The 16,609-nt window shown below is 40.7% G+C and overlaps 1 protein-coding gene across 1 annotated transcript in view; it reads right to left on the reverse strand.

Moving 5' to 3' along the window:
* PDE3B (phosphodiesterase 3B) overlaps positions 1-16,609 on the reverse strand; it is a 1,918,808-nt gene that overhangs the window by 1,015,680 nt on the left and 886,519 nt on the right. Inside the window, exon 2 of the mRNA XM_044082789.1 lies at positions 1,187-1,237. Coding sequence (XP_043938724.1) covers positions 1,187-1,237 — 51 coding nt within the window. The remainder of the gene's footprint in view (positions 1-1,186; positions 1,238-16,609) is intronic.

A 16,609-nucleotide genomic window follows, 5' to 3' on the forward strand; every position in this document is an offset into this window, starting at 1 on the left:
TAAATTGTACAATAAGAAAAGACATCAATGGGATATACAAAAAATTTCCAGTTAAAAAAATAAGATTAAGAATTAGTCCTAAATACAAATAAATAAAAATGTAAACAATTTTGAAACGCTGTCCTACACTGAGCACAAACCCAACAGAGAACTAAGTCTACTGATGAAATGTAGCTCAAGCATTTCATGACAGAAGCAAAGAAATAAGAGTCACACACACAACACACATTTGGCTGAATCAGATTAACATGGAGTAGGTAAGCTACCGGAGGAGACCCTAGAGAGGTGGAGATATGCTCTAGAGAGGAGAGGAATGAAGGTCAGCAGGACTAAGACAGAATATATGTGTGTGAATGAGAGGGAGGATAGAGGAATTGTGAGGATGCAGGGAGTAGAGGTGGCAAAGGTGGGCAAGTTTAAATACTTGGGATCAACACTTCAGAGTAATGGCAAGTGTGGAAGAGAGGCGAAGAAGAGAGTACAGCCAGGGTGAAGTGGGTGGAGAAGAGTGCCAGGAGTGATTTGTGACAGATGAGTACCAGTAAGAGTGAAAGGGAAGGTCTACAAGAGGGTAGTGAGACCAGCTATGTTGTATGGGTTGGAGACGGTGGCATTGACAAAAAGGCAGGAGTCAGAGCTGGATGTGGCAGAGTTAAAGATGTTAAGATTTGCACTGGGTGTGACGAGGGTAGACAGGATTAGGAATAAGCATATTAGAGGGTCAGCCCAGGTTTGATAGTTTGGAGACAAAGCCAGAGAGGCGAGATTGCGTTGGTTTGTACATGTGCTGTGGAGGGATGCCGGGCATACTGGGAAAAGGATGCTAAGGATGAAGCTGCCAGGTAAGAGGAAAAGAGGAAGGCCTAAGATAAGGTTTATGGATGCGGTGAGAGAGGACATGCAAGTGGCTGGTGTCACACAGCAAGATGCAGAAGACAGGAAGAAATGGAAACAGATGATCCGCTGTGGCAACCCCTAATTGGAACAGCCGAAAGAAAAAGGCGGTAAGCTACCGCAGAGAGATTTTTGTGGAACTCAGAGGATGCTAAACTCCGAAGAACAGATGGGATCTTTAGAAGCTTTTATTTTACTTTTCATTTCATTAATAAGCAAATGCAAAGTGAAACATGTTGAACATGACTCACACTTTTAACATGGACAAACATGCAAGAACATCAGAAGTTACCTGATAGTGAGGTTTGTACCACTGCTTCAGATCCCAGTCCCAGAGAATCATCTGTAAAACAGAAAAAAAACAAATGACTTAGAAAATGTTAATAAAAAAGCACTTCATTAACAGGAATTCATTAGTATGGATATAGCTTGCTTGAAAAATTAAAAACAAAAAAGATTACAGTTAACTGAAATAAACTAATGAAACTTATTGACCACCACAAACTCATTCTAAAGTCTATATATGTGTAAAATGAGAAAAAGGGTGGAGGATGGATGGATAAGAACACAAGGCACAAAGATCGACAAAGTATTTTACACAGCATCACACACAGGAAAAACATGACACCACCATCAATTCACCTCTAATATGAAGCACCCTAACTCAGGATCTCAAAAGTCAATATTTAAAGAAAGTGAAATCAGACAAATTGAACTTTATGTAAAGTCAAATTCATTGCTCACAAAAGGTATGGATACTTTTACTACTACACCCTCAAAATCTAAGCTAGATTTTAAGAATATGATGGCCTTCAGAAATCAGGATTCAATATTCTATTTAGCCCCATAGGTGGTGCTATATCACTACAACTATAAACATGTTGCTTTTGAATTGGGGGGGGGGGGGACTAGAAAGTACTCCAGGTCAGTTAAGCATAATATATAACTTTCATCCACAAATCAACAAGCCATCCACAGTTTAGTATTGCATCTAATTTCTTATTTACTGAAAGAACAGAACCCAGTTTTAGATAAACACACACACACACACACACACACACACACACACACACACACACACACACACACACACACACACACACACACACACACACACACACACACCACATCAAAATTAAAGTTTACTAAACATCTCTGGTGTTTGTTTACTCAAAAGCACTACCAGGGCACCTGTTGAACTTCACAAAAAGGTGTTGAGTCACAAAACCAGTCAAAACTTAGAGATGGGGAGATCTATTTTACGATCAGTTGCATTTTTAAATTCTTATTATTTTAAGATGACATGAAACAAAAATACATTACAGACATTTTCCAAGTTCAGCAAAAACACCAATAAGCTATTTTTCTTGAAATTTTATTTCAATCAAGAAAGGACAAAACTTGAATTTCCCACAAGCTCACTGCTTTTTACAGTTCACAACACAACTATGCTGCAATACTTTTTTTTAACTTCATACTTATAACATCATAAGTAGGAAGTTAAAAAAAGTATTGCAGCATAGTTGTGTTGTGAACTTATAACATCATGATACTTCCGCGGTGGTGCAACAGTAGCGTTGTTGCCTCACAACAAGAGGTTCTCCCGTTCGATTCTCGGCTTGGGTTGGGAGTGCCTTCTGTATGGAGTCTGCATGTCCTCCCCGCGGTCGAGTGGGCATTCGAAAGACATGCGTTGAATGTGCGTGCCTTTGTTGAAGGTTGGGCGTCGGGCTGGCAACTAGACACCATAAAAACCAACTGCCAATCATTAGCGGACCGGAGTTCCTCTGTGGCAACCCCTAACCGGGAAAAGCCAAAAGACAAACAACAACTTATAACATCACGATAAATACATGAATCATGTACACATTATTAGAAATGACCAAACAGCATGTTAAATGACACAATGAACTTAACATACTTAAAACTCTGTTGTAGTCCATGATGTGTTCCTATTATGCTTGGCTAAATTATACGCTGGCTCAGTGCTACTACAGCACAAGATCCAACCCTAATGTTTATAGTGGTGCTTAATAAATGCACCACCTACACATTAAGGTTCGGTCTGCACTAAATGCAGACCACACTGACCGGAAAAAAAAAGCATCAGCAGGACATAAAACAGCTTTGCTTCAACTCGTCTCTGCTAAAGATGCATTTTAAATTAAACGGCTTCCCTTAGATTGGGGAATGCATAAGGATGTCAACCACTTCCTCACTGCCTTACCGGCTTTCAAAACTGACACAATACTCTACATTTTTTTATTTAATTTTTGACTAGTAATGCATGGAGAAGACAAATCTCCATGCAGTACAAATAACTATGATCGGATCTCCAATAGTAATGAAGAATTGTGTGTTCTCGACATGGAAGCCAAGATTTACCTTAAGAGCTTCACTCCCGTGGCAAATTTCTTGGCATGCATGTCTCGAACACTCAATATGCTCATTATGATCAGCAACACATGTAGTCTGTGTTACATTACATCTGTTTGCATTTTTCAATCTTGTCAAGTTTGAGACAGAAACTGGTCATTTATGATCAGCACCCTATCACAGTTAGAAAAAAAATTAGATTAAGTAAATAAAACAAATACCCAAACTAACACGTGGGTAAGAAATTAAATGTAGTAAACAAGAAATGTGCAACTATATACAATGACAATCACTCCAAACCAAGGACTGTTTCCTTAGTAAGTATCTTCCATGCCTCCACAAATTAATTAAAAAAAAGGTCACATTTTTCTGCTGCAATATTACATGAATAAAGCAGATTAACATAAGAAACCAGGGGGCGGTCATGATGATTTTTGAGCTTAAGTGACAGTGAAATTGCCGGATAGAATTACACGGAAAAGACAATTGTTAGGGGGTAGATACCTGCCAAAGTAATAAATCAAAAATTATTGTGATCAAGTTACAAACACTGTCAATTTATGCTCCTTTCTCTACTTAATCACTGGAAATAGTGACATGAAGATGATGTGACAGCTTAAATAGTGTTGAGGAAAGACCAGGTATGACTCACCTCTTATGCAATAAAAGTGTGTAATGACTTCTGGCAGGAAATGCAATGTGATCATTCGCACGAAAAAATTACCTTCCTGTCAGCGATACTAATAAAACATCTAGTGTCTAGAGCCCAGTGGAAATGAAAGCCACAACCTGTCACTAATAATGGATGGTAGATACTTTTATCTGTTATGTATTCATAGATTTTATATATATATATATATATATATATATATATATATATATATATATATATATATAATGTCCATCTTCAGCCAAACTTAATTTCAGTAAAATAAAAAAAAAATAACTGTACCCTCACTTGGAAATTCACTTTGACAGTATATGTCAGATATGGAAGTATGCCACAACTTCCTACCAAGAGGATTCAAAACTTTTTGAAATCGAATAAAACAATTTACTACTTTCCTACTCTTTTTCTAAGGCACAGACATAGTGTTACATGACATGTGTTACTCTGCATAGTACCTGGACTGTGTAGGGCCTGGGACTTCTTACAGTTTGTCAGTTCCTCTAGTCTACAAATTTAAGACATGATCTCAGCTGAAAATCAACTGTATTTTCTAACATCTTAGGAGATAGTCGTCTTAATTTAAAAAAAAAAAAAAAAAAAACTAGCATCCCTCCTACCTTCAGGATAGAAAGATAGGTGCTAGACAGCTGGAAAAAACTTCTTAGACCTTTTACTGACTGAACAGTAGGGATGTAAATTTGAATTGAACACAAGGTATTTTTCTGAGATATCAATGGCAGTGAATGTGGAAATAAGTATTTTTTCACATCCACTATTACCATCTAGGCATCCTGCAGAAGGGTACAACAGCAGAAATACAGACAATCCTGAACTTCTACAACGTAAACACCCATTTAATCTATGAGGTAAAGAAATGGCATGAAGCATCCCCTATCCCCCCAGTGGACATAAGAAACTTTCATAAAAAGGCTTGTAAATTTCAGCTCTGCTAAAATGGCTGCCTAGATGCTGGTATAGTGGTAGACCATGAGCACCTGCTGGATTATTTTTAAAGCCTCTGGTGATTAATAAAATAAGCAAGGGGCAGAGAGGATGCCTTAATACTTCATTCCACTTTGGGAAAATAAGGTTTCTTTTGCCACTAAGTAATTGGTTATCCCACCCCCAGCTTTTGATGCTTTCTGAAAAAACAGCTTTTGGGATGCAGGAAAATTCCTTTTGCTGATGAGCTGGAAAAAAATTATTTCAGACTTATGTGGGAAAACAGCAGCATGGAACTTAATTCCAAATGTTGTTCCCCAAGATGCAAGGCAGCATAGAAAGTGACTGCACTGTCATATGTAGGTACTAGGCTATTAGCCCTAGGGCCTATATAAGCTTAGCCAAAAAGGTACCCAGACTTTTGCTACCCAAGAAAATTATTTCCCTGTTCCCCTGTCGAGCAGAGCCACAGAAATGATCCCTGGGGTGAATTTCCTATTTCCCATACAATCATCAAGATTTTTCTTGAAGAGTGCTAATGAGGATCTCTGTTTGACATAGATAGGTAGTCTGTTCCAGAGTATGGGAAGTCTCTGGGACAGGAATCTATCCCTCCAGCATGTTCTGTTTATTGTGGTGACAAAGTTTAGGTCCCTAGAGCATGTAGCTCGGAGGGATTGGGATTTCTTTAAGTGGAGCATGTCCAACAGCTCTGGGTTTGACATAGCTTTCTATGTTACGCAGAGATCGCCTATGAGTAGGCGATATGTGACGGAGTAAAGATGGAGTTTTTTGAGATGGTCTGCGTAGGGCATCTGTTTGAGGCCAGTAATCCTCTTTGTGAGGTATTTCTGTGGCCTTTCCAGTTGCTGTAGATGTCTTGTGAGGTACATACCAAAAGGGGTGTTGTATTCTATAATGGGTCTAATGAGTGATGAGTAGAAGGGAACAATGACCTCTTTTTTTCTGGATGAGAAACCTTTTGTGATGAGGTGAGCCACGTAGAAAGATTTCCTGACCACTGTGGCGATGTGATTATCAAAGGAGAGACTACTGTCCACCTGTGTCCCAAGGTCTTTTATCACACTTTCAGCGTTAAATAGACTACCACTTACGTGGTAGTTCTTGGGTACAGAGTTTTTACCAAAGGGGATGACAATACACTTTTTGGCATTGAGCTTCAGGCCATGGCTTCGACACCAGAAATCTCTCTCAGTGAGGCCCTTTTGTAGTATGTTCACATCGTTTGGAGTTTCAATTATGGCTCCTAGTTTGCAGTCATCTGCAAACTCTGTTAGCCAAAGACCTTCTGTGTTAGCCTGTACTTCAGAGAAGTAGATACCAAACAGGAGAGGAGACAGGACTGAACCCTGTGGTACTCCACTTGTCACTGGTCTTAAGTCGGATTTGGAGTCTGCTACTTTCACAGTGTGGGTTCTGTCCATGAGCCAGTTGATAACCCATCTTGTGACATAGAGATTTATACCTAGTTTAGTGAGCTTATCTATAATTCGAGAGTGGGGGATGGTGTTGAAAGCCTTGGCGAGATCTAGATAAGCTGTGTGAACCACCTTACCCTCATCTACGGCTTTGGTGACTGCTTCAAATAAGTCAATCAGGTTTAGGAGACATGATCTGCCTTTTACAAATCCGAATTGGGTAGGGTCCAGAGTTTAGAGATTACCAGTGTCTTTGTTTAGGAGTTCCATGATGATATGTTCCATGGCCTTGCAGACCAGGCTCATCAGGATAATGGGGCAGTAGTTCTCAGGGTCCTTGTCCTTGTACTGTGGTATCATTCTGGGTGACAGGTGTAGGGTCTCAACCATGCAAGAGACTGAAAAACTGCATTGATACTACAGCTTTCTAACACATCAGTGCTATCAGTCATATTTGGGTGTGTGGCTACCCAGTTGATAATTAACCTTATGCTTGACAACCTGCTCTTTGACTCGTGCATTGGTTAATAATATCTTGTTATAGATTACAAACAACTTCCTGACAGTAAGTAAAACATGCCTGATAATTACAGTTTTGTACCTACCATAAATGTAGATGTTTGAGTGTTCACACTGCTGCAGTCATCATACTTGGGTTATCTGCAGTCAGGCGGTTCCGCAGTCGGCCCGAGTTCCAAAGTCTTGGTCCGGCATCGGTTGCCGTCGCTTCTTCCCTGACGTCAGTGCGACAGGGGTATAAAAGAGGCAGCCTACGCCATTTTCTTCAGTTTTTCTTGCCCCAGATGTCAGGTGCCTCCAAATAGAAAGGCAATACATAATCCTAAGTAAATTACTTAAGTAGAAAACAATAGCTACAGCTGTAAGCAAATACACCATATAGAAATACATCTTAGAGACTGTATAAACAGGGAGCTATAGATAAAACGCAGGAAAGAAGAGGGGAAGGTGGGAGGGTAACCTGGACTGCAGCAGTGTGAACACTCGAACATCTACATTTATGGTAGGTACAAAACTGTACTATGTTCAACGTGTTACACTGCTGCAGTCATCACACTTGGGTTGAATCCCAAAGCTAAGGCTGGGCGGTTAGTACTAAACAGGGTTTGGAGAAGCTAGTAGGCCCTGCAAAAATGCAGTGGCAAAGCCAGCTCTGGTTTTGAGTATAGAGGTAAGTGGTAGTGCTTGGTGAAGGTGTGCACTGAACTTCAAGTTGCAGCTTCCAAAATATCCTTGGTTGGTACCCCTCTGAGGAAGACTGCTGATGTTGCTGTAGCCCTGGTGGAATGAGGCCTAATGTTACCAGGTACAGGTTTCCCATGGTGTGTGTAGCAGAAACGGATACAATGTCCTATCCATTTTGAAATGGTCTGTTTTGATATAGGCTTTCCTTGAGATCCTGCAGCATAGAATACAAAGAGCTGATAAGATTTTCTGAAAACCTTTGTTTTATCCAAGTAGAAACGTAATTGCCTGTGAATGTCCAAAGAGTGTAGGAGCCTTTCCCCTTTATTCTGGGGGTTTGGATAAAAGGTGGGTAAATGAATGGTTTGGTTTAGAGCCACACTGGATACTACCTTTGGCATAAAGGAAGGGTTAGTTCGTAAAGAGACACTGTCTTGATGAAAAATTATGAAAGGCTCCACTGCCATTAGGGCCTGTAGCTGTGAGACTCTTCGTGCTGAAGTTATTGCTAGCAGCAGGGCAGTTTTCCATGATAAAAAATTGTAAATCAGCTGAAAAAGCTGGCTCGAAGGGCGGTAGTGTACGTTTTTCCAAAACAAAATTGAGGTCCCAAGTTGGTGTTGGTGCTCTTCAGGGCGGTCTTATGTTCTTAGCCCCTCTGAGGTACTGTCTTAATAATGGATGTGAAAAAATAGGAGGATCCGTGTTATAATGAGCTGAAGTGTGGGTCTTTATAGATGAAAAGGAAAGGCCTTTGTGCAACATCTCAGTTAAATATTGCAGAATCTGAGGAATATTTGGGACAAGAGGATTTTGGCCTTTAGCCTGGTTCCAGGCGCAGAATCTTTTCCATTGGTCTGAGTAGGTTTTCCTGGTGCTGGGTCTCCTGACCTCCAGAATGACATCCATAACAGCTGTAGAGAGAAGTGTTGACTGGTTGTTTAGATAATCTGCCATGCAGCCAGATTTAAAATCTTGAGCTGGGTGTGTAGAATCTGATTGTTCTACTGAGTCAGCAGGTGAGGAATTTGAGGTAAAATCCATGGTGGGCCTTGAGCCATGTTCCTTAATATTGGATACCAGTGTTGGCGTGGCCAGTCTGGAGCAATGAGTATCATTTGTGGCCTCTCTAATCTGGCTTTTAGCAGCACCTTTGCCAGAAGAGGCAGTGGAGGAAAGGCATGCACTGTTAGTGTTTTCCAACTGAATGGAGGGCGTCCACTTTCCAAGCTTGTGTGTGGTATGTCCTTGTGCAAAACTTTCGCAGTTGGTAGTTTTGGGGGGAGGCAAACAGATCTATGTCTTGGCTCCCCCATTTTTGAGTTATCATTGTGAATACTTGTGGGTCTAGTTTCTACTCGTGAAGATCCATGATATTTCTGCTTAGTTCGTCTGCCAATGTATTTTTCTTTCCTGGCAGGAATTGTGCTTGTAGTTGAACTTGGTAGGGCAGTGCTGTGTTCCACAAGGTCATTGCTTGCCTGCATAGGGGGTAGGAATGTGTGCCCCCTTGTTTGTTTATGTACCACATCACTGTGGTGTTGTCCGTCTTTATTAGAAGTTGTCCTGGATGTAGGAGGTCCTTGAAAGCTGTTAGGGCATTTTGTACAGCTAGCATCTCTTTTTGATTGATGTGGAGATGCATTTGACCTGCAGACCATTTGTCCTGAATACACTGTCCTGCCATGTGTGCTCCCCAGGCGTAATCCGATGCATCTGTTGTCACTGTTTGCCTGGCTGTGGGCAAGGTGAAAGGCTGACCCTTGTTGAGGTGACATGCCCGAGTCCACCATAGAAACTCTTGTTGAAGGCAGGGAATTAGTGGTATTATTGTTTCCAAGCTGTGGCTGTGTTGGGTCCATATGCTTTTCAGGTACCATTGTAATTTCCTCATATGCAGTTTGGCATATGGTATTAGTAGTATGCAAGATGCCATGAATCCCAAGGCCTGCAGAATATTTCTTGCAGGGAGTTGGGTCTTTGTTGCCATCATTTTGAAGTACTGAGTCAGTTGTCCTTGCTTGTCTGGCATGAGATAAGCCATCTGGGCCGCTGTATTTAAGCTGGCAACCAGGAATATTATGTCTTGTGAGGGCACTAGTTTTGACTTCTTTTCATTTACTGTATACCTTAGGCAACTTAGTAGGTTTTTTACAAATGCCAGATGTTTTAAAAGAATGTCCTTGCTGTCTGCTTGAATAAGGCAGTCGTCCAGGTATGGATATATTTGGATTCCTCTTTGTCTGCAGTATGCAATTACTGGTGCCAGGCATTTTGTTAAGTCTCTGGGCATAGTAGATAAGCCAAAGGGCAGTGCAGAGAATTGGTAATGAGTTGTACCTGCTATAAATCGGAGGTATCTTCTGCAATTTTGTCTGATGCTTGAGGTCCAACGTTACTAGCCAAGCCTTCTTACCCAGCATGTGAAGAAGTTGCTGTAGTGTGAGCATCTTGAATTTAGGTACTTCCAGGTATGTGTTTAGAATTGAAAGGTCCAGAATGGGTCTCCAGGCTTTGTCCTTTCGGGGAACCAGAAAGAGTCTTGAGTAAAATCCTTGTACTTGCTCCTGTAATTTGTCTTTGAGCCTCTGCCCATTGATTTGATGGCAGGTTTGGCATTCCTTTTATCCTTGGTAAAGTGTGAAAGTGGAACCTGTATCCTTGAGTTACAATATTTAGGACCCATTTGTCTTTTGTGATGATGTGCCAATTGTCTGCAAAAAGTGCGCTGCCAAGAGTGATTTGCTTGGTAGTCTGAGGGGTAAGTCATTGTGATTGTCTTCTGATAGTTTGAGACCTATCTTCTCCTCCTTTTTTGGGTTGTGGCACCCCATTATCGTGGCTTGTAAGAGCCTTGTGGCTGACCTCTGCCCCTTGGGCGTCTGTATTTGCCCATCTGTGGTCTGTCAGAAGATGGAAAGGACCAGTTTTTGGTTGGCCGATTTCTGCTGAAACGAGGGGGTTGAACCTGTAAAAAAATCCTTGACTGTCTGCATAGATTTTGCCTTATCCTCCGTTTTCTTTAAAACCTCTTCTGCTTTCACACCAAATAAAACATCCTGTTGTAAGGGTGCATCCAATAACTTTGCTTTAACATGATCAGGTAAAGTTTGTTCTTTTAACCAAGCATGCCTACGAATGACAGACCCTGTTACAGCTGCTCTGCAAGAAGCTTCCAATGAATCAAATCCACATTGCAAAGTATGTTTTCCCACTTGTTCTGCTACATGCAACAAATCTTACATTTCCTTGTAATCAGGCTGCTCTGTAAGTGTGCTCATTTTTTGTTTTAATTGAGACATCAAATATTGTTGATATTTCAGCATGTGAAACTGGCAATTTAAGGCCCTCATAGCTAGAGTAGCTGAGGTATATACTTTCTTTCCCCATCTGTCTAGTGCTCTAGAATCCCTTTCAGACGGTACAGGATTTTTAGCAATAGAGGCCTTAACCCCTATGAGACCCTGGGAAATGGTTTCTGGGTCAGCAACAGGGCTTTTATATAGGAATTTATGTGAGTCAGGGACTCAGTAGTAGTATCTGTCTGGTTTGGCTGGTGCAGGAGGTAATGAATCTGGGTTAAGGCTAGATTCTGAATAAACATCATCCACAATGTCTAACACAGGTGGAACAGCAAGGGGTCTGTGCTGGGGTAGTAAGAGGAACTCTCAGAGCCTTTTCTTTGAATCAGAGTAATCCTGGCCTTCCCAGTGGAAATGTTCCCTCATGGTATGGAAAGTTTCCCCAAAAGAGTAGTCTTCTGGGGGAGATGCTGAAGGAATAGACTCTTCAGCATCAGAGTCTTCATAAGGGGGAAAAGAGTGCTCCTGTTCCTCAGAAGAATCTGACGAAATGGAAACCTGGTCAGAGGAAGCGTAGTCCTCCTCCTGTCTACGCCTTTTGTCAGGTAGGGGATGGGAACCCCTGATTAGGGTAATTAAGTCTTCGACCATCTTAAGCATCTGTTTCTTAGGCATGGGGCCTTGCACTGGAGACTGCTGTACAGTCTTCCTTACTTTTAATGGAGTTTTCAGTTTTGCATAGGATTTAATAGTAAGTGTAGTCGGTCTGAAGACACCTTCAGCAACTGATGGCCTTTCGACTGCACCGGAATCCCCTTCAGCCATGGAGTCGAAAGGGCCTAAAGATAAAGGCTCTGGAGGCCCTGCAATCTCCGCTTGGGAGTTGGATGCAGACTGGTGTTCTAAATCAGCGGTCATCAGGGGCTGCGTAGGCGCCTCACTGAAAACTGGAGAACCGGCGACTGGCCTAGCAGAGGCCTCGGTGTCTGGTTTGGGTCTCGGCTGCCTGTCCTTATCTTTGCGCTTTTTATGCATCCCGGTCATCGGGTGCTCTGACGGCATGGTATAATTAAATTTTCTACCAAAATAATGTCGGGCGAAATCAGACGTTTAATAGTTCGTTTATTAAACCTAGCACAAAACCGACAACCTGTGATGTCATGGTCTGGGCCTAGGCAAGGGATACAATAAGAATGAAAATCCTTAGGAGGTATTTGCTTCCCACAAGAAATGCAATTAACTTTTTCTGACATTGGACTGAGGCAAGAAAAGGTTCCCCAACGGGGTACTTAGCTTTATTGAAGACTTCGGTCTGAAATTCGATTTGAAAATCTCAGGAGTCGGCCGACCGGCACTTGCGAACTGCTTCTGCTTTGGGCACCGCGCGGCAAGAAAGACTGGAGAAAATGGCGTCGGCTGCCTCTTGTATACCCCTGTCGCACTGACGTCAGGGAAGAGGCGACGGCAACCGACGCCGGACCAAGACTTTGGAACTCGGGCCAACTGCGGGACCGCCTGACGGCAGATAACCCAAGTGTGATGACTGCAGCAGTGTAACACGATGAACATACTCAACTTCCCACTGTGCAAGAGACCTAGGTCTACCTTGTACATACATGTAATACTCCAATGTTACCATCTGATGAACAGCTATCCAAAAAGAGAGATCTTTTAGACAGAGGTGCCTTCAGATCCATATTCTCGGGATCTGCCTTTTGAATCTCATACATTTATGAAATGGTGTATTGAACCCTATACAATTTGTAAGAACTTCCAGGGTTAGGATTCTGTACAAGGCTTTTCTGCAGTAAAACTTATTATGTCATCAAACTGAGAATATGATATGGAATCCCCGAGGGACGGACACATATTACCCCTTACTTGTGAATACACTTGCACTTCTCATCAACTCCAATATTCCTTCATGTTCATTGTTTCACAGAAGAAAGTATCCTCAGATGACAACATTTCTGAAAGACTGCAATGGGGAGCCCAAAAGTGACTCATGATATTCCTCCTCCTCTTCTCTCTGAGTGTTCTCTACAACTATACGGAAAATCAGACTACTTGCATTTGAAATACGAAGCAAAAAAAAAACCACAACAAACTAGGGGAAGCCAAAGAGATCCAAGTAGGCTTAAGATGGGCCCATAAGTAGCACTGGGAAATGTTAATATCAGACCACACAAGAGGGAAGATAAGCCCAGTGGCTAGTAACTGTTACAATATTCTTTCTCATAATAAGACAGCTGACATTAGAACCCAACCAGAAAAGAACAATCTTCGCTCCATTACAAATAAAGGGGGAAGGAGTATACATAAGCACTCAAACAGATGTTGGCAGGCAGCTAATCAAAAAGAACCACAAAACCCTGTGGCTGACCATTGATAAGGCCTCAGATTTGTAGATAGTTACTAGGATTTCAGTCCTGAAAGTCGGGTTAAGTGACTTGCTCATAATCATACAGCAGACAAATGAAAGATGAGGAAGAACGTTTGATGACTTAATCCTCTGCACCAACTGTCAGAGTAAAGGTAAGCTTACCACAGTATCAAATCCTTAACCTTCTGAATTCAACCCCAGTTCACCGCCACTGCGCCAAGCTGTCACACAGCTCTGCACTGGCCAGCAATTCAAGTCATATTAAAGTTAAGTTGTGTTGAACTTTATAGAGAAATTACTCTGGAAAAAGGGATGACTACTTCAGAAAAATATTGCTGAACAATTTAGACAGAAGGATGAAGTAAATGTTCAGTAAAACTTCAGAAAGTCTAAAAAAAAAAACATAACCCTTATGTTAAAATTAATAAAAAGAAAACAAAAGAAGCAATTACAACTTTACAAAGTTCAAGACATAAGAACTGCTGTCAGAGCAATCAATGCAATGTAGGCAATTAAGAAAGAGAACAACACAAGGAAAAATAATACAAGTATGGCAACCTTGGCAGCAAAGACCCAAATGAAGGAAATCATAGGTACAATAGGAAATGAAGAAAACATTAACAGAAGCATGACAACTGTTAAGGTGGATCACACGCAACTTTCAGCATACTTGAAAAAATGCCCGGCATCATCCAAATCCTCCCAAATGATGAACTCAAGTACATCTTCCTAACATGCAAAAGGATTTTTTTTCAATCTAAGCAAAACATTGCTTACTGAAACATCCTCACTTATGAGTATTACTGTAGAAAACGTATATGAAAGTCTAAACAGAAAAGCCATCATAAAACATCCATAAATTTCCCAGTAAGACAAACAGATAGAAATGGGAAATATTTCTTTAAAACATATATAGTACTACAGCACAACTAAAACCAGTACAAAAAATTATTTGCATGTGTACATGCACAAACTAAGAAAGGCAAAAAAAAAAAAAAAAAATATATATATATATATATATATATATATATATATATATATATATGTTTGTTGGTCTTTCGGCTTTTCCTGTTAAGAGGTCGCCACAGCGCAACTCCGGTCTGCTCATGATTGGCAGTAGATTGTTACGAAACGCCGAGGTGCCAGCTTGACGGCCAACCTTTAACGAAGGCATGCCCATTTACTCACGCATGTCTTTCGAACGCTACCCAACCGCGGGAAGAGGACATGCAGACTCCACACAGAAGGCCCTCCCAAGCCCAGCCGAGAATCGAACGGGAGAACCTCTTGCTGTGAGGTAACAACGCTACCGCCGTACCACAGCGGCACTATATATATATATATATATATATATATATATATTTATTACTGAATTCTTGTTCCCCAAACCTTTTAAAAATTCTACACCTCCCACACAGGAACACTATACATTCTTTGGGGCACTTAATCAGAAGATTGAAATTAAGTCCTGCAAAGTAATCAACTTACTATGATCCATTCTGTAAATCCTCCAACCCGCCATCCCAATGTCATCTTGAATCAACCACATCTCCTCATCCATCTGCATCACTGCAGTAGTCCCTTTTCAGCCTACAAAGTTCTGTTTCTGATTCTTCTTTTACTGGTGTCAACTTCAACAATAGTTGAGTGCCATATGCAAGCTGTTCTACCGGCAACAACTACAGCACCCAGGATCTCTGCTAGGACATTAAAAATCAACAAAAACTTCTCTCTCACGTCAAGTTCACATAGAAGTAAACTTATTAATTACTTATCAGAAGCTCAAATAGTACAATTTTCAATATCTTTACTATCAAGTGTTTGGGTTAACAGTCCCAATCCCTACTCTACTGTCAGAGTTAAACTGAACACGTACTGCCCAATGAAGAAAAACAGAATCTTGCCCTGTGCCCTAGTGAAATGTACATCAGTTTGTATAGATTCCATTCCCTTGAGAAAATGCTTGAGGCCTATTTGGATACACCTAATCAACATAGCAATATGAAAAAAATGAGGTTAAAGATGTTCTAAAATCTCATAAAGCTCGAGACAAGATATGGTTGTTTTCTCATGCCATTCATTTTCAAATCAAGCAAATGCATGCTTTATCATTCTACCTAAACATCATTCATATCAAAATACTACACTAACTGTGTATATCTCTGAGGCAGAAAAATCTCAGTCTCTGGTGCTTCAGAATGAGAAAATAAACACAGACTCAAGGCTGGTTCAACCTCAGCTTGCTACTTCAGTTAACCTGTGCTTCCAGCTGCTGCTCTAACAGCTGGAATTGTGGCTTATGCTAACTCGTATTCAGAAGCATCACATGATGGTCCATCCAAAATGACAATTCTGCAAAAGGATAACCTTCCCACTCCAGCTTCCAGACATATCTGGCTCTGGCTTAAGTGTGTCCAAGCCAATCAGATAAACTAGTTAAATTAATTTTTGAAGTGGTGACTTGTGAAATTCTAAAAATGAAAAAAAAGCCTGGAGTGCAACCTAAGTTCAAAGTACTTGCAAAAACGAAACACATGCACTGTAATGTGGGGGCTAACATAACTGCAGACAAATGAGAACATCCAAAAGGTACAGCCTCCAAGGACTTAATTGCCTCTGCAAAAAAAGAAACAAAATTCCAAATGTTAACTAGATTTACTTCTGGTTTAGTCTCAAACACAAGGACTGTGTGTGTGTGTGTGTGTGTGTGTGTGGGGTTAAGATTCCACACTTCTCCTAGCCCAAGCTGCATTTACATTAATGTAAAGCAGCAACTTCTGTTAAAAATCACTAAATCTTTAAAAACCTCACATTTGGCAGTTTGTGTGCAACATATAATAAAAAGGTCGTAGTGTTCATAACTGTACTATATATGCAGCTTTAGGCCTTATCCCATGCTTCAGAAAAGTTTTTTTTTTTTTTTTTAACGCAGAGCTGTTTCCCAATAAATAACTAAAACCAGTTTTTGAAGTAAAACTACTTCACTTTTTCACAGAGGAAAATTGGCACTACTTCTTAGAATACAGTTAGCTTTGCTGTAATTACTAGATGCAATCAAAATATCAGTAGCAGCAGTATTTTATTTGCTTCATTAAAAACCATCCTCGAGACAAAAAAACTGTAATGGCTGCATCTGACAAAAAATAGACAGCAAAATAAACAAGTGAAGACAAAATACAAAAAAGAGAATAAAAAATTTCAAGCAGAATATGCAATTCCTTGGGTCAAAGCAGAAGCAGAAAAAAGTCAAGTGCATTTCAGCATCACTTCAGGCGTACAGACAAATTTATTAAGGGAGTAGAAGCTGGAAAGATTCTACTTAATCTTTCTTCTCTCCCACCCCCTTTTAAGTACACTGGGAGAGTTGTTTCATAGCAACTTCTAAGTGATCTATCAACAG

Source organism: Protopterus annectens, chromosome 9.part0 (assembly GCF_019279795.1).
Source record: "Protopterus annectens isolate FY-2018-M chromosome 9.part0, PAN1.0, whole genome shotgun sequence".
NCBI lineage: Eukaryota > Metazoa > Chordata > Ceratodontiformes > Protopteridae > Protopterus > Protopterus annectens.